The sequence below is a fragment of the Anser brachyrhynchus genome (genome assembly GCF_964034855.1).
Source record: "Anser brachyrhynchus genome assembly, chromosome: 8".
NCBI lineage: Eukaryota > Metazoa > Chordata > Aves > Anseriformes > Anatidae > Anser > Anser brachyrhynchus.
The window spans coordinates 10596730-10615635 of NC_137702.1; the positions used below are offsets into that span (position 1 = coordinate 10596730).

Consider the following 18906-nt stretch of genomic DNA (forward strand, 5'->3'; position numbering starts at 1 on the left):
AAATCTAAGGACGGATTCCCTGGTAAGCCACCCTGCCCAGGTCTCTCTCTCCAGTAGCAAAGCAAGATCAGGTACACAATTCCTTCACACCCTGGGGAAAGGGAAGATGGGTGGATTTATCCTGCCAGTCCCCAGGATCTCAGTCCTGGCGACGTGCTTTCTGCACGACACGCTGATGGCATGCACACGGGCACCTGGGAGCAAGCATTCAGCCATGCCAGAAGGCAGGACCCAACCACATGCAGCCTGACCCACCGCGGTATTTTCTGTAAAAGCTACATGACTTGACCACGGACGTGTAGGACAACAGCGGGTGTTGTTTCACCTGCACACGGGGAGGGCTCATCTTGAGCTCTGAAGCCCGGGGACCTCGGAGGGAACAGCAGGCTGGCTGCGTGTGGCACGCCGAGGCCCAGGTCCCCAGGTCTCCCTGGTACTTACGCTTGGTATTAAATAGTTCAAGCAAAAATAATGACTTTGGACCCCGGGGGGAAACCTTTTCCTTTTCCTTTTTTTTTTTTTTTTAAATGAAACTGTCATCCTCTGCACACATCAGTGTGTGTGTTAAATTCAGAGCTAAGTCCTGATTTTTTCTTTTCAGATCGAAATTGCTTAGAACCCTGTTCCTTACATCTGACTTTTCAGTGTAGGTGTGCAACATTTATTGGCACCAGCATTTAAGCTCTTCTCTCTTGTAGAAAGGCACATAAGCTTGTACATACACACATGCTGGCACAGGCACAATGAAAAAGCATTTGCTCCCCCACTGCTCACCTGCCAGCTGGGGTTACTAAACTTTTCCCTTGAAATAAAAATGCTGTGCAATAATAAGTCCCACCTGTCGGCCATTTCTTTCTTTCTTTTCTTTCTTTTTTTTTTTTTTCCAGGTCCTTCTGCTCCTTTCATCATCGCTTCATGGAAAAGCCTTGATGTGTTATAGCTGCGTGTGCTAGAGTAAAGGCCACCTCAGCTTTTCCATTATAAACCCCAGTTTTGAGGGGTTTATAAAACTCTGCTGCAAGAAGTTTGCTCCGGGGCTGTTACAAAGCAAGGAAAAGGGGCTGGAACCAGGATGGAGTTTATTTTTTCTCCTCCTTTCTTAATTAAAATTTGGCAAGTGATTGATCCACAATACAGGCTAATCACTTGGGGTAGTAGTTTGAAAAATACATTAACGAGAGCTGAGATGTTGAGAAGTCATTAGGGCTCGCATGGTGCCAGGAAGGATTGGGAGTATTTTGTCTTAAAGTTGCCTCTTAAAAAAAAAACAACTTGCGTGACGTCTGCTCTAAATTGGCTAAAGCAACAAGACTCAAAAGGAAGGGCTTAGGCACTTCCCGCTGTCCTGTGGGCCTAAAAACGGGCAATTTCCAAGCAGAACGTGCCACCAGGCACAGAGAAGAAAGGAACACGCACACAGAGCAACTTCGCCTACACGGTGCCACCATCGAGCCTGGGCTCAGAGCTGTTTTATGGGGAGGAGAACCAAGGCAGAGAGATGACAGGAGAAGCCTAAACCAGGAGCCAGCTTCTGCCAGGAGAGGAACTGAACTCCAGGATCCAGTTCTCAGTCAAGGCCCTTCTCCCCCCCATGAGTGCAAACGAAGCAGCAGCTTCTCCGCAGGTGCCAATTCCCAGAGAAGCAGCCGCTCATCGCTGCTGTTGTGGGGTATCTCCTGCTGTAGGTGCAGGGGTAAGGGGGTCGGGAGAGCATCCTTTTTCACAGAGCCCCCCCAAAGAGCAGAACTCACTGCCACAGGTCGCTGGAGGCCAAAACTGAAACAGGTCAATAAGGAAGCAGACAGCTTCGTGGCGGATAGGACCATGAAGGATCAAGCACAGCATCCTCCGTGCAGCTGCTGACTCAGAAGTCCCCACGCTGCTGGAAGCACTACGGAATCACCTAGAAGGATTGCTCTCTGTCCGCATCGTTTCTTATGAAAATACTCCAGCCCGCATGGGACGCACGGTATTATAGCCTAGAAAAAGCTAAAAGGCTAAAAACCTAGCAGTGTAATCTACCAAAGATATAAATGTGTCAACTGCGGAGAATACGTGTCTATTGATGGATCCCCTGGAAGCACGTTCCATGATGAAGAAGGCTTTTTTTAAAAGTGATTTTTTCCTGCTCCCGCAGTCGTCATTTTCAAATAAGCCCAAGACGGGCAAGTACAAGCCTGGGGTCAGCACACGCACACGGGAAATGTTGGATCTGGCTGTACAGGCAAGAGTGGGAACTCAGCAAACCCCACCTGCTCAAACAAACCTGCCCCTTCAGCCCCTGAATGCCTGCACCCACAAACAGCTCTAACCGCTGACAAACAGCAGTCTGACTTCACTTTTAATTCCATTTACTCCGTAAGGAAGGATACCGGGGTTTGGGAGGTCGCAGAATCACAGCTCAGAGGGACTTCAAGACTCACCAACCCATTCCCCTGGCAAGATCACCTCATCGTGCACTACTTTTGACAGACATGCATCAAAGCTGTTCTCCCAAACCTCGACGGACGGCGGCTCCAAACCTCCCCAGGAAAGCACTGCAGCAGGCTGCCAATCTTTGCTGTCAGAACATTTTTCCCAAGAACAGGAAAATATGAATCTCACCCACGAGTAGCTGCAGGGTCCCTCTCAGTTAATGGGAAAGGATAGAGAAGGGGCAGACAAACCTCTTCCAGAGGGAGGCTGATCCCACACGCCTGGAAGCAGTCCAGCAACCAGCTGAGAATAGGCACCCACCTCAGGGAAATGAACCCTCCCTCCTGCCACACCATTTCCTCTCCTGGTTTTGAAAAACTTGCACGTTTTTGGGGGTTCCCAAAAGGGATCACAGCAGTCACTCAAGCCTTGTGTCCTGGTTTGTGTAAGTTGAAGCTGTCACTGGCTCTCTCCCTACACTGTAAGGATGAATGAAGAACCAGCACTGTGTTGAGTGCCACAGACAACCAGCAAGCACGGAGCAGCAGGTTCATCGGTCTGGTGAAATGCTCAGCGCACGTGGCACACCCTAAGCCTCTGTGGCCCCAGGATCACAGCCCTCAGGCCCACTGGTTCTGCTCATGGAGCAAGTGGAAGGAGAGAAAACCCCTTATTCATCGTCTCCTGATGCTGGACGAAGGCATGGTTCCTCCCTTTCTCCAAGGCCACCCTGACGAGGGCTGTCTGCAGTCATCTATTAGCACTGACGTGCTGGCTAACTCAACGAGCGCCACGCTCTGTTCTCCTAAACCATCTCCAGGGCCCCTTTCCGCTGTGCGGGCCTGCACGCTGCCACGACCCCAGCCTTTTCTCCACATTAATCCAGCGGAGCAATAGGAGAGAGAGGTGGAGTGTGCTCTGGTGGATGTTCCATCCCCAGGACTTGGAGCTGCTCTGAGGCACTGAGCTCTTGTATAACGGTACCTAAGGTAGGGAGCCCAGCAGCCATTTGCAGAGTCAGTGGTTAAAAACGTCTCCCCCTCTCCCTGAGCAACAGAGCAGTAATCATCTGGGACTGGATGTCAAGAGCCAGAAGTCCAAAAATTGTTTTCAGAAAGCCACTTGAAAGATCTAATCCTCATCAGTGCCCTTAGACACCAAGGAAGTCAGAGGGTGACAGAGATACTCAGATCATCGTAGTGTTGTATCCTAGAAAATACTTAAACCCTAAACCTTTTAAAAACCCATTTTACCTCCTGCGCTCTGTAGACAGATGTGAGCATCAAATTTCATCCCATCTTCAATACCCTGTCACAAGCGCTGCCGGGCACCGTGAGCCTCCAGCTCCGAGGCCACGCTCAGTGCAGCTCTCCTTCTCCCCTGCACAACCACACTCGTACCCTAACTCAATATCAGATCTCGGCTGCGCCTATCAAACAGGCGCACGAGAGGACCGGGACGTTCCAGCAGCAGGGATGGCAGGTCTCCAGAATGTTCAAAAACGGCCGGAAGCCCGCCACTACCCGCCCGCCCCAAGTCCTATTAACTCCAACAAATTGTTTATTGCACAGCAGAAGAAAAACGCTGCCCCTCTCCCCCCAGCCAAGCCTCTCAATGTGTGCTGCACGCGCAGGCTCCCTCCGATCCCCCCTCCTGCCCCCGCTGGGGAGCCAGCTTTATACCCAGGGAAAGGTAACAGCGGCGATTATTACACACACTATCCCACAGCTCCTCGCTTGTTAAAAAAAAACAAGAGTCTCTTTTGTGCCCGAAATAAAAGGAGATACCTTAATTAGAACAATGCAGGTTGGTGAGCATTAAACACTGAGCCCAGCTGCTGTATGCCATTAAATTCATAAAAAAGGAGGGGGGAAGGAGGGCAGTCTTAACGAGATTACACACATTGACTTTGATCAAGACACAAAAGCACCAAGGCGTTCCAGGGTTTTTATTGCTGTCTTCGGGCTACATTTTAATGGTTACATTAGAAACATGCGAACCCAGGCTGGGAGATTTTTTTTTTTTTTTTTTGAGACGGGAAAAAGAGTGCAAGCACGCCTTGTGAAAAGGCCTGGTTTAATAAATTGGGGGCTGCAGGGAGAGGCTAGGGCTGGGGAACACATGAGTAGCCACTTATTAATTGCTTCCCCTATGCAAGTGCCAAGTCCTAATACGATGCTGTGCTGGACTGCTCCCATCCCGCCCGAGCGGTCGGCAGAAGAGCCGTGTGCGGGCAGCACAGAGCCAGCTCAATCCCCCCACCTTTCGCAGGTACCCAGAGGGGAGGTCGCTCCCCTTTGCAAGGGTAAATGCCAACCTCGTAGCACCTGGAGCGAGGTTTTCCAGTTCTTATTAGCAGCGGTGACCACCCTATACGGAACAAAGGGGCCTGGCTGAAGTTGGACTAAGTTGCTGCTGAGCCTTAGAACAATTGGAAATTGCTGTGACAGATTTAAAACATCACTTAAGGCTGCTGGGAAGAAGAGACAGCAAAGGCTTTAGAAAAAAAAAAAAGAAAATGAAAAAGAAATTAGCGTTTTATCCTCTGCTTGTAGCACCGCAGAAGAACAAGATTACTCCCCACTTAGCAAAGGTGGCAGAGCACACATTCATCCAAACACCTCACAGCTACGTAGCCACATATGTGTCTTTTATAACATGCTGCTAAAATGTTTACAAAAGCTTGTATAATCTAAGTAGTGATGGGGTGTAGCTGAAGACCTATAAAATACAGCCCAAGGGATGGCCAAGTTATTGAGTTGCTATTAGTACTCAAGCCCACAGGCACTTCACCATCCTGGTAACTTTTCTTGGACAAGACTTTTAATAGGCAGGATTTAAAGGAACATGATCGGCTTAATCGTAATTCCAAGCGCACAACGTGTTCCATAAAGCAGATTTTGTAATGCCTTACAGGAACAGTTTTTAGGAGTGGCATTCCCTTACATTTTTTGCAACCCAACACTGTATCATCTTGCTAACAAGAGAACTAGAAAGCACCACTGACTATTTTCCACTCCCCAACCTGCGTGAAATGAGAGCCTGAAAATCAGCTGCGCAGGGGAAATGAAAGGCTGATTATAAAGCCCATGGTTTTAACAAAGGAAAGGAAAACACTTTATTTAATAACACCTTAAATTTCAACCTGATGTCCTTCAGCACATATATAAATTACTACTGCATTGGGTCACCTATTCAACATCCAAGGTAATCCCCAATCTTCCAAAGAGTATGGGATATGCTTGGAAACTGCACAGTGCTATTTCAAATAACCTGAAAAACACAGATTCGTATTCATAAAAGCTCCTGTCCCTGTTGTGTTTCCTGAAGCTGACCCCCTTTGCTTCAGGTGAATATTAGGTTTCCCAGAAGCCACCCATTCCATGAAACCTCAGGGGATTTGGCCTCCATTCCCACAGCCTTACCTCTGTGTGGATGCCTCCCAGGGCATTACTGTAGGGCAAGGTTGTACCCAGCAAAGAGCTTTTACACCTCCCCATAGGAGCAGAGGAACACGCAATGAGCAGGACTGTACCTTGGTAATGAAGACTCAAACAAAACTCACTGCAGTCAAAGCTGGGACGGGGTGTTAAGTGGCAAAGACCGGGAAGTCTGCATGCACAGCACTCAAATTGTTTAGAATAAAGCAAAAGTCATCTTTCCCCATGGTGATTTAAAATAAAGTATTCCAGAAGAAAGGGAGAAGTCTGTAAGTCAATTAGAAAGTAGCCAAGAGCCTCACCAGAGTCCGCAGCCAGCATTCTTCACAGTGCACATGCCAGCACTGAATGGAAGTCAGGGGCATTGTGTAAGAGTCCTGAAGGAAAAGAAGCAAATAGGTTATTTCCACAGCAGGGATCTACTGATTCTTTGTTCCCAGCCCCATCACAACACCCTCCTTTGTGGGTATGCCATCAGACTACAGACAACCTAACAGCACAGCAAGAGAGCACACATCTGATCTTGGCCTACCATGAGGTGTGAGGCAAAGGAAAAACAAAGCAGAATTAAGAGGGTCTTACGTTAACAAACTTCTGCTGACTTTGCACGTAAGAACTGAGCAGAGACAGCAATGTTTGTGCAGCAGAAACAGAAGTCTCCTGCAGTCCATTTTACTGGCTTCCAAGAACTCCTGTCGGAAGCCCATAATCCACTCAAGTGGTGACCTGGCTCAGCACAGTTATCACAAGAGCATCTGAAGTTGCTGTGGCCACCTGCCATTATTCCCATCAGAAAGGTCACCAGATCATATTAAAAAAAAACAAAAACAAACAGCGACAGGGTAAGATTAACCCCTATCACAACTCCCCACTCTGCAGCAACAGCTTAACTAGATCCCAAGAACGTTGATGTTATTTCAGCAGACACGCACGCTCAAGTGTTTTCCATGATTGCTACTAAACCTCTGGAAATGAGCAGCAAACTGTCATGCCTTCTATGGGATGAGATATGGGAACTGCTATCCCCATACCTACAAGTCGTGAGCGGGAGAGACAGCACCATGCATCAAGCTGAAGTTGCAGAGGGAGCCCTCTGCCAAGCAGAATTTTCTCCTGCTATCAGCAGAATAAAATGTTAACAGGAGATGCAAAGCTTTGCAAGCTCAGACCATCAGAGGGAGCTGCTGCCTTTCTTTAGGGAGGCCACAGGTTCAACACAGAGCAAGCAGGACACGGACTACTTTTAAATACTCAGGCAACATTCCTGGTCTCAAATCATACGGTGGTCTCCATATGGAGTCTACTCTTTTACGTATACAAATTTGAACGTGCAGGAAGAGAACACCAATATCTGGGAGTTTTCTAGAGTTAGCTTGAAAGTCTTCCAAAGCTGGGGTTTTCTGGCCTCTGATACAGATGGATGGCTACAAAAGTGGAGAGCAATCTAATACGTATGGAAATTGCAATAGCTAATACCTGGCACCTATATTCAAAAGGAAAGAGAGACTCTTCTTGGTGTATAGGGAAGATGGTGAGTTCTCCCACCCCAAAAAAAGAAAAAGGAGAAAAGCTTTCTCCTCCTCAGCAAAGATACCAAAACATTTCTGATTCATTACCACAACTGGAGTGCTACTCACCATGCAAATGAGACATTTATAGCGGTCCCCGCGGGAGAGCTGCCTTTCTAACTCACGGACACGAGCCTTTAACGCTTCGAATGTTGTCACTGCGGAGTCTTCTGTAATTCTGCAAAAGATGACGGAGAGTGAGCATCACTGAACACACAAGATTGCTGAGAGTTCGGGGAAAAAGGATCTCACAGCAGGTATTGCACAGGAGATTGCAACATTTAAACTTGCATTGGAAAAGAGTTGCTGAAAAGCCCAGTGTGAATTCTTTGAGGTCTGCTACTATACAGTTGCAAACACGTCATGACAGAACACGACGGCGCTGGGGTTGCCAACTTCACAGAAAGCAAGTTTCTGCAAGACAGACACTTAAATAACGGATTTTTTTTTTGTTTGTTTTTTTTTTCTGCCTCCTTTCCTGTCTCCTGTAAGAGATTTCTTCGGGCCAAATGCTTTGGACAAGGCTTTGTGTGCTGGTGAGCTAATTCTGTGTGGGCAATAGGAGCTGCTCTTCCCCTTAGAGAATGGATGCCTCTGCTGACCATCAACCTTGAGAAACACAAAATCAGCTCATTACGGAGGATCAACACAGTGCTTTTGCATCAAACAACCTCCTAGCTCGTTGCTTTCTAATACTGAAAAGAAGGAGAAGCCAAAAGCAAAAGACACTACACCAAAAGGCAGCTATAAACGCAGCTTTACAACCTCTGCTTTCCCATTTTCTAGGGTCAGTTTTGATGGGCAGCATTATCTCTTTTGTCATAGAGGCACTGTGCTGAGGGCAGGCAAGTGTATTTTCATGGTTCTGCAAGGCTGGTGAGAAAAGCAAGTTGCCAACCTAAAAGCAAGGCCAGACAGGAACGCTTAGCAAATGAGATGCAGGGAACATTGCGGACAAGGATGTGTCACTCCAGCATGCTGCAAAATCTGATTCCTACACAGTGCAGATACAGGGATGGGCCCTCAAGCATTCCCCAGAAAAGGTTCTAAGAGCATGGCATTGATATTAAGGCTGTCACCCTAGTGGAAAAAGAAAAACACAAAAGAAAACAACAATTTTCATTTATTTCAGTGAATTTCAGGCCTGTCCAAGCAGACACTGGAAGAACCTGAAGAATACCTCGCCACCAGAAATTGCGTCAATCACAACATAAACCCCAGCAGCACCCATGTGTTGCGCCTTTTTAGAGGATAATTCATCAACAGGTAGCTAAAACCCGGGTCTAGTGGAATTACTACAAACAATAAAGCGAGCTGCAGCCTCAGCACTCGCACTGCATGCACTCGCTCGCTCCTTTGTTCGTTAAGTCGCTTGTCCCCAGCGCTCAGGGAGGGACCTGGGGTGTCTCCCACACAGCCTGAACAGATCAAATTCCTGGTCTTGTGAGTAAAGCAAGCAGCTACGCGCTACACTGGAAACGGAGCTAGTCAAAAAGATCTTCGATGATTGTTCTGATTATGACACTTCAGGAGAAACTGGGGTTGCAGGAGTGCACGTGGTTAAGTAGCAGTGCTGTAAAGCTCCTCCAGCTTCACTCCTACCTTTGTGCAGATCACACGCTGCATGAGCTAACCGGGACTTCAGAGGAGAGACCTTAATCAGATGGAGATTCATTGCAAATGAGTTACTAGGAAATAGTAAAAAAAATTAAAACGGCAAAAAAAGGCAAAGAAATACAGGTCCCATGACAGCCTAGTGGGTGGGAACAGGGACACTGCATTCAAATCTTGGTATCAACAAATACTCTTTGGAGCAAAATGAAAGAGCTTCTGTAGGAAACACAGCTCCCCGCTGTGAAACATCCACTTGCTCCTACTTGTTGGTATAAATTATCGTCAGATCCCAGTTTGGGTTCTGACCCTCAAGGGAGAGTTGTCAGTATTTTCAAAGAAAGTGCAGAAAGCTGTTAGTTTTGTCTGAGGGAGAAACAGAATTATTTATTTATAGCTTGAAGATTATTGTGGGATGAGAAAATCATTTCCCTTCCAGTCTGGCCTGTCAACAAGCTGATGCTGGATGAAGGCTGCTGTTGAATTTGACTTTCTGGAATCTATTTCTCCTTTCTGCATGCATGAGGGTACCGGGACTTTAAAGGCAGCAAGTGTGGCTCCTGCCTGAAGCAGGTGGCAAGCAGGAACCTCAACCCCTAATAAATTCTCCTATTGCTATCTGTGGAACGATGCTTCCTCCTTTGAAGGGTTGGCAACTCAGTAAGGAGAGGGAAAAGGAATCCTTGAGCAGATTCAAGCGAAGGCCAATTCCTCCCCAGTCCTAGCCCAGTAACAGTCAAAGCTTGAAAAGGAAAAATTTGCCACTGCAACAGCGAGAGGAGATACAAAATGGCTTGTTTATAGAAGCCTAAATGGCTGACCCCCATCAGCCAATTTCGGAAAGTCTCTGAGATAATCGCACCTGTCCAGTAATAAACGAATGAATCAGAAAAGGAGGCTGAATAGAGGTATAAGCAATAACGCTCAGAGGCTGCCTGATACAATGGCCAATCAATAGGAGGGCTGTAGATCAGGGTGCTAGTTAGCTGGAAAATTACCGCACCGCTGCGTGCGTCACGCTGTAGGGATCCTGGACAATCAATGTGGGAGGTATTGATTTAGTTATTATCACTTCATACGCTCCAGACATTGTTAAATATACATTTATTAACAAGACTGGGGTGCATTGGTAAGAGAGGGAACATTAGCCACAGCAGTATCTCCCAGAGCTGATCAAAGCTCAGCTGTGACCGTCTTTAAACTCCACGTTCTCCATGCCACGCGTGCTCTCAGGACAAATCCTGATGCACAGCGTGGTGCTCGAGGATCAGCTTCTATCTCACAAGAGAGGTTTTTGGCCACAAGTGAGTATTTTGCACTTGAGCTTTCAGGAAAGCCTCCCGGAGCAGCAGCAAGCAGGGACACGGGGGCCAAGGGTCAACCCAAAGTGAGCGATAATTGCATGGTTGCTTCCGAAAAGCCGGAGGAAATGAGGTCAAGGGAAATAGGGAGAACATTAGTAAATAAAGGAAACTGGAACTACCTCCAGGGATGGAATAAAGACGAGAGTCACTTCCCATGTGTCTGGCTCCCGTGGTGGCCAGCACACTTGGGACACATGCCATTCCATTTAGCGACATTTTACCGTCAACCTGCTGCTTGTATCCTAAAGATAAGTATCGCTCAGGAGCGACTCTTCCTGCAGCAGCAATCTTGGGAACTCCCTCAGGCTTCCCTCTTGCGTGCGCACCTTATGCGAGCTCTCCAGGAGACAGCGGGGAGCAGCCTGTGCAGTATTTTTACGGGGTGAGTAAGGCCAGGGTGGAGCAAGGGTCAGAAAGCCAAACTCCACGGACGGGGTAAGGCCATGTACATGTTACCCTGCCAAGGAAGGCAGGGGGGATTAAGACGTAGGAGGAATTAGGCTCCACAGCCCTACTCCCTGCTTTGCCTTGACCTCACGCTAGATGCGGGAGGACTAGTTTAGCAATTTTGCGCCTCGCTGCTCTGATTTGACGTGTTTGGATAACGTCATTTATCAGCCTTGGGAGAGACCTGCTGAGCACAACCGCTGCAAAGAGCTCTGCCTCGAGCCCCGGGCTGGTGCTTCTCCGACCACGCAGGTGTGAGCAGCCTCGCCGATACCTCCTTGCACAAGAACAAAAACGTGAAGGAAGGGCTCCTTGCAGAGGAAGCTTGGTCCTGCAGTTCTCTCTGGACTTTGTGTTTAACTCTTCAGCAACTCAGCAGTCATGCTTGTGGATGCTGGGTACCAGGGAGCAAGTCTATGAGACTGGGAAGAGAGCACTCGATAGTTTCCAGTTTTTGTGCCCAATACATGTTTTTCCTACTGTTCGTAGCGTTTTTTTTTTGCTCCTGACGGCACTGAAAATAAGAACAAACTTTCTTCCTTTGAGCACATCCTTGCTTTGTTCGTGTAAGAGGCCAGAAGAAAGGCACAAAAATACCATCTGAGAACAAGGACCTATCTGTAGATTTGAGCTGTTGCTCAGCGATCACGTCCTGGGAAATCTCCCGTGGGAATTGGTTGCCTCCCCTTTGCAAAAAACTTTAACCCAAACCCTGGTTATTTGTCAAACATTAGCATGCATGTGATCTTTGTTTCTCCAAATTAAATCGAGCAATTCCTACCCGCTGTCCCAGTGGGCAATCACAAGCAATTCCGTTAATTAAATTATCTCTGATTCTGCAGCTCTGGAATCTCTCAATTGACTAAGTCTGTGCTTTATCATCAACAAAATACCGGACAAAAAAGGAAACAAAAAGATGCTGATGTCAAAGTGATTGGCTTCAGTTAACCCTTCCCAGTTGGATATTAAGTGCTGCTCAAGGAACTGCTGCACTGGAATGAGCCCACGAGCAAGAGCTTCGTACCAGACTTCAGCAGCAGCTGTTCACTTCTGTTTCCTTTCCATCACACAGGGAAAAAAAGTAATACATCACTGCATCCAGCATCCTATGTGAGAGCCACAGAAAGATGCAAACTTAACTGCTAAAGAGGTAGAAAACCACCTCAAAGATCAGTAAACCCCTGTGAATACCCTATCCTCCCCTTACCCAGATCCCACTTGATGTACCCCGCTGTTGACGAGTCTCCGTAAAACATTCCCCTTTGGTTTATTTCCACTGGATATAAATTTTCCTTTCTTCATAAACGGCCACACTGTACACAGCATTCCATAAATTTTTACAGTTCCACTGTTTGTATGTACCTTGTAAAAAATGCTTAGCACTGATTAAACGCACCACTAATAAAATTTCATGGGCTACTTTTGACACTTGATATTCTGACCTTCTTCTCTCTTCCTCATACATTTATTTTTGTTTTCATACGCCTGTAAACACAGAGCGGCAGAGGGAAAAATGCACGGTCCCCCGACAAATCTGAGAGCAATGTCTTTATTTTTAAACAAAGACTTTATCTTCCCTTGTCCAAGGCGGAGGACCTGATCCCAGCAGAACATACCTGCCAGTTCCCCGCACCGGGGGCAGAGGTCGGGTCACTAGCAGCTTACATATCATAAATATTAGAAACAGGCTGGTCGATGCTTTGAAGGCAGAGTCAAGCTAAAGTAAGATTCCAGGAGCAAAGAAATTGCTCCTGGCCATATCCAACCACAGCCACAGATGACAATTACCATAACCACGACTGCATTGCAGAAGAGGAAGCCTACTGTGCACAGCTTGGCTTGGGGGGCACTCATCTTTAAGACTTGATAAAAATGATCCAAAAGAAACCCCAACATCAGTGTGCAACCACTTCACTGCAACAATCCTTCAACGTGTTTGAGGGAGGGCAACTTTCTCAGCCTAGTGACCATGTTTCATCACACTGCAACATGCTGGGCAGAGCTGCTGTGAAGCTGGTGACAAGGGCATCGCGGGACAGCAGAGCACGACAGTGCTGTCTTGACACCACCTTGTCATATGTTATCTTCAATAAAACTTCCTTGTTACCCAAGTTTCAAACACCAACTAAAAGGAGCCCTAAGTCTGCTGGGACAAGAACATTTGTTGTTTTCAACCTGGTGAAAGGATCCATCCCCCTTTCGACTCAGCGAACACCACCAGCAGCACGTGCTATTGCTAACAGCACAGGGAGCACGTCTGGGCAGGTGGCGGTGAGCTGCCAGGGGGGAAACACGGACACGAAGGCCTTTTGCACTTACTCCTCCTACAGGGGTGCAAGAGCGTAACATACAAGTGGAAAAAAAAAAAAAGTATCTACCAGGAAGTAAAATGCTTAAACTGATAGGTAAGCTTTTTAACAGAAAGTCACAGGTGGCTTTTAAAGGACACAGACACAGCTCAGAAATTTTAAGTATTTTTAAGTCCGAAAGAACCCGAGCGTCAGTCGCTGGTGGCAGACTGACTGTTAATTGCCCCAGAAGGTGCAGGCTACAGCACTGGCACGATGTGCTGTGATTTTATTTCGCTAGATGAGCTGGCTACAGCAGAAGGGGCCGCATCCCTAGCAGTAGAAAACTGCCCAGCAAAGCTGTAATCGGTAGAGCCAGGTCAAATCATACCAACTGAAGTTTAGACCTCCTCCGTCTATGAGGATGCCAGCACTAAAAGCAAATCATCTGGCAAGGCATCAACGCTTTAGGAGCTGGCTTCCCCTTTATTTAGCTAAAAATCTCATTTATTGGGTTTATTTGTTTTTAGACTAACCTCCTTTAAAAAGGCTGACTTATAATCCTGTAAAACATTGTCACATGTATTGAGGAAATTGGCAAGGATGCTAATTTATTGTCCTCTAGGAAAAAAAAAAAAGCCCTCTTTCCTTGATTAATGTATGTTTTTGTATTGTAAGATATTAAAGAATGTTGCTTCACCTGTAATTATAGAGAATAGTTTATTTTGGCAAAGTGCCCTGGCTTCTGGTTGCCAAGTTATGAATAATGCAATGTTCCCCATTCTAATTTCCGTGTTCTAAGTTGTGAATTTGGAGCGGGGTGCATGCAAGGGCACACACACACACAGACGATGCCGCGGCTCTCTCCGTCACGAGCTTCTCTATTTTATACTTGCTTGCACAACTTGTTAATACCATCATCTGCTTGCCAAATCCAGAGCTTGCTTCTGACTAATTTCATCTTGATGCAAACCAAAACTGTTGTCTTTTTTTCCCCCCACAGAAGAATTATTTCTCTTACACTTGCATGCACCGTTGCAATACCACTGAGGGGAGCTTACCGCTGCAAGAAGGCGTTTTAAGCCGCATTTAGCTGGGACTTGGGTAAAGATTCCCCAAAGAATTTAATGACAGAAGAATTCATTATGCTTTCATCTCTCCTCCGCCTCTACAACACAGAGCCCAACAATGTCTTTACAGGAGCAGGAAGTAAATTCAGGCACTGGCTCTTTCTCTCTCTCTTTTTTTTGGCCTACATTTCGCTGGGACACATGTGCCCAGCCCCAATCAAAACAGAGACAGATGGCACCGCTGATCGTTCAGAATGGAAGGAGCCTCCGAGTCAGCATGTTTAGCTGCATTTGTAGGGCTACACAGTATCTGCTGGCCACTGGGACTGATTTAAAAAGACGGCTAGTGAAAGTCTGAGCTCGCGCCAAAATTTTAACTGGGCCATTTGAGCAATTATGGTTCGACATGAAAGCTGGGAGAAAGAATGCATGGGTCATTCTGATTTCGATTTAGAGACTATGTCCCCTGTTCCAAAGAGGAAATAAATGCAATCCCATTGCTTTACTGGCGATAAAGGAAAAAGCCATGCTACAGAAGAGTATTTTGCTGCAGCAAGGTTTTATTGAGGCACTGCTGGCTGAGTTAGAAAATAATTCTCTAAACAGAATGCCTAAATATAAATAAACGCACATCTAATGCATTAATGCGTCAATTCACCTTCCAAATGCCACCCTCAACCTGGAGATCTTAAGTGTATTCTGAACAGAAAGCACGATGCACCTTCACAGATCCTTTCTTAACATAAATCAGGGCCATTTTTCTTGCAATGGAGATAGGAAATGCAGCTCCTCTCCCCAACAAAGCACATGGGTTAGAGGTTCCAGCCTACCAAGACTTGCCTTGATCCGCAAGCAAACAAGTTTGGATTATGACCAAGCTCCACATGGGGCCAGGCAAGACTGTTTCTCTCCTGGAAGACTTACATCTCCTGTAGCCCAACATCCTACTGTGGCCTGGAGGTAGTCTGGGATTATTGGTAGCTTTGGCTGGGCAATCAGGGCATTAAATTTACAAAATATCCCCGAGGTGAAAGAGGAATAGCAGATTCCTCACTGAAAAAGTCTTCAGAAATTGGACATGTGGCTGAGTCCTGTGGCCAGCCTCTGCGCACAATGAAATGCTTTCTACTCCCATGGCCTGCCTCCAAACGGCCGAAATAAACAGGAAATATCTATGCTACTACAGCAGCGCTTGGATTCCTCTGCAGCCTTTTAAGGGCTTTACCGTCAAGGTGATCTGCTTTCCAGAACCTCCATTCATGAGCACTGATTGGAGGTGCACAAGGGCAGCGTGATAACACATCCTCCAGACAACTTCCTACAACTTGTGCTGCCCGGCCTAGAACTTTTACACCGCGGCCGTTTCCTTTCACGGGGAAAGAAAGGCTCAGAATTAGCATCATTTAAGGTAATCGTGCCTTCAAAAAGAAACACGAGGCCATTAAAAGAGGCCAATGCACTTTAGTATCACATAACCAACTGTGGTCCCGGAGCTGGAAAAGGAAACAAGCAATGGAGAGGAAGGACAGGTCATGAGCTGGCCATCCAAGGGAAGGGCTGGAACGCTTATGCAACTGAGTGGGAAACGGCAGCTTCGAGGGACAGAAACCGTCAAAAACAAGGAAGAAAGGAGGAGAAGTGACTGGATAAATAGGATGAACTGGCCACAGTGGTGGGGAGTGAGTAAACATGAGCATTGACACTGAAGCGAGGGCAAAAATCAACATGGTTATTAAACAACGTTAATTACCTCACTTGCTATTACGCGGTGGGTAGTGACACTGTTGGGTTCTGTGTTACAGAGGCAAAGGAGATATGAAAGCATAATGAATTCTTCTGTCATTACATTCTTTGGGAAATCTTCACCAAGCTAAATACAGCTTAAGACTCCTTCCTGCAACAGTAAGCTCCCCTCAGTTGTATTACAACTGTGCATATGAGCATAAGAGAAAATTACACGCTCTACAGTTGTCCCAGACATGGTTTAGCTGAGAAGTAACACAAACTGTTTTTTTTTTTTGTACTCCTTCATATTTATATTTACTAACTATAATCTAAGAAATGCATAAACTACCGAGAGCTGTAATCCAACACCCTGTTGTCACACAGCAGCTGGCACAGCACAAACACTTACTGAGTTCTGTGATAATGGCCAGTAAGTGCCAAAGAAAGCAGCAGCCCTATTAATGCCAGTACGCAGACAGCCTGTTCAGCCAGGGCTACCCTCCAACAGATGCACGGGAGCAACAGCAAACTGGCAGTGGAAGGGGCACAAGATGACCCCCCTTTCTGCCTTTCAAAGGAACATTCCCGTCCAAACAGGGAACACAGCCTACATTAAAAATAATTGTTACTTTTCTCTTGAGAGCCTCTGTGCACCATACAAATATTTCCTAAAAAAAATAATAAAAATAAAAAAATCCATCCCTGCCTGTTAATTCTTACAGCGTAGGTAAGGGATGTGAATAAACAATCACATCCTCAAAATATTTTCAGAAGGAACACAGCGGGATCCAAAATGCTCCATCAGAGACATTGTTAAACACGACAGGCTAATTTTAGGGACAAGTCCTCTCTCTTGACAAGCTGCTCACACATCTAAGGGCAGAATTCATCTGTTAGAAGGCAGCTGCTTTGTGTTTTACAAGCTAAAGTTTCTCTTACCTATGGAATAACTCCAATATTTCACAGGGAATCATCATCCATCTAACTGAAGTACCCTCTAACGGACCATCAGCCTCATATCCCCTTTGAAATAGCACAGCTGAGCACTTGCTGGGCCACGATTTATTTTTTACCTTCCGAGACATCTTGCTAACTCTATAGCTCAATAGTGACAGTCGAATTTCACACTGCGATAGCCCCCCATCGATTTTTCACTCCCAGGAAGCAACTCCACAAATTAAAGTTAACAGCATTTCTGAAACTAAGAAAAAAAGAAAAAAAAGGGAAAAAAAAGAAGAGAAGGGGAGGGCAAAGAGACACGAAGGGCAAGATGCCTAAACTACGCCTCCAAGATCGGAAGAAGATTCCTTCCTGGGTTTGAACTTGTTGCAGGACAGGGATGCTACCACCACCACCACTGACAGCCATCCTGGGCTAGCAGACACTTCAGCTTTAAAATATTACAGACAAACTACAGAAAGATGTCGAATACATGTCTATAAAGAACTCCATCAAGGCATGAGAATTAGACCAAATCTCTGGACCCAGCTGGGACCCCAGTCTGAGCTCTTACCATTAGCCTGCCTCGCTGGGCTTTGTTAACCACTAGCCTGTGGTGAGCTGCGACAGAATTTCAGCTGGAACAGTTGCAATAAAGTTTGTGACCATCACCGGCATACCCAGTTTCTACGGAACAGTTAAAAGGGGGAGCAGAATCAAGAAACCCAGCCCAGCTCTCCACCGCCACAGCCTGAACACCCAACCTGGAGGATGATGTAATGTGAATGTCTCACTTCATAAAAAAACCTCAACATCTGCCCATGCACTCTTCCAACTGTGACCACCGGTACATATTGCATTCTGCTGAATTAGTGAAAGGAAGAACTCAAACCTAAAAAATACATAGTAAATCTAGTCACGAGCCCTGAGACACAAGCAGCGCTCAGCCCAGCAGTTCCTCCTCGGCCTGGCTTCAACAACCCCAAGCTTCAGTTCAGCTTGCTGGACCTTGTCTCAGGTTTGCACGGGCTGGTCTCAGACCAGACCCTCCAGCTGCAGATCCTCACCAGCAGCATCACGTTCGCCCTTGGAGCACAAAGGGCTAGGTCATTTAATGACTCCAAGTAATTTTTTAATTTTATCCTCGCTCTACGATTTTCTTGTCTACCACCAAAGCCTATTAATGGTGTGACATTACAGCGAAGGGCTGGGAATGCTTATCCTCTGGCGTGAATGCACAACGGCTTCTGTTTCCCCGTGACATAGTGGCTTAAGCATGGCTCCTTCCCTTTGAGGCCTGAGCTAATCCTCTGGCTTCACGCTGGAGCAGAGGCTCCAGTCTCAACCCATCTCCCCAGGAGCAGAGACCCTGAGACCCAGACCTCACCTACTGCTCTCACACGTTTCACTCTTTGCACAAGGAATCCACCCTTAAACTAATTTTAAGTGATGCTTCCTCACACGATCCTGCACCAGCACTCCTCCGGAGCCAATGCTTTCCAAATAGCTGCTTTGGAAAGAGGTGTGGGAGGGAGGGTGGGGGGAGAGAAGACGAGAAAAATAGAACAAACAATTGCTTTTTGTCTCCCAGACCCTCTTTTTAACCCAACAAGCATCTCATCCAATGAAGCATGATGAGCATGAAGTGTTATATAAAGAAGATAATTATAAAGGGATTTAATGCTTGGCAGGCTCGCATCGCAAGGTTTATGGCAGAGGTAGCATACTCACTTAAACAGCCGTGCGTCCGGGTTTGCTATTATGCGGGCAGTGCTGCTGGGGCCAAGCGGAATCAGAAACAAGATTTGTTTTACGGAAAAAATAAAGAGTGCAGCCCCCTTCCCACTGAGGATGGCAGCTCCAGTCCCACCTCCTTCCAGTTCTGTCCCATCCCTGATTAATGATGTTGTCTGCCTGATTTATGACCCACCCCAACAGATTAGAGTTTCCCTCTTCAACCTCCTCCCCTCCTGCCAACCCCCCCCCCTCAGAAGGCACAGCCACACTTCACTGGAAATATTAGAGAATTATTAAATAAA

At 46.6% G+C, this 18906-nt stretch overlaps 1 protein-coding gene across 8 annotated transcripts in view; it reads right to left on the reverse strand.

The window, feature by feature from the left end:
• RNF220 (ring finger protein 220) overlaps window positions 1–18906 on the reverse strand; it is a 196305-nt gene that overhangs the window by 4256 nt on the left and 173143 nt on the right. For all 8 annotated transcript variants that reach the window (XM_080603398.1, XM_080603399.1, XM_080603403.1 and 5 more), the window contains 2 exons: window positions 7493–7601; window positions 6158–6232 (listed from right to left, as the gene is read on the reverse strand). In XM_080603398.1, the coding sequence (XP_080459524.1) occupies window positions 6158–6232; window positions 7493–7601 (184 nt within the window). The remainder of the gene's footprint in view (window positions 1–6157; window positions 6233–7492; window positions 7602–18906) is intronic.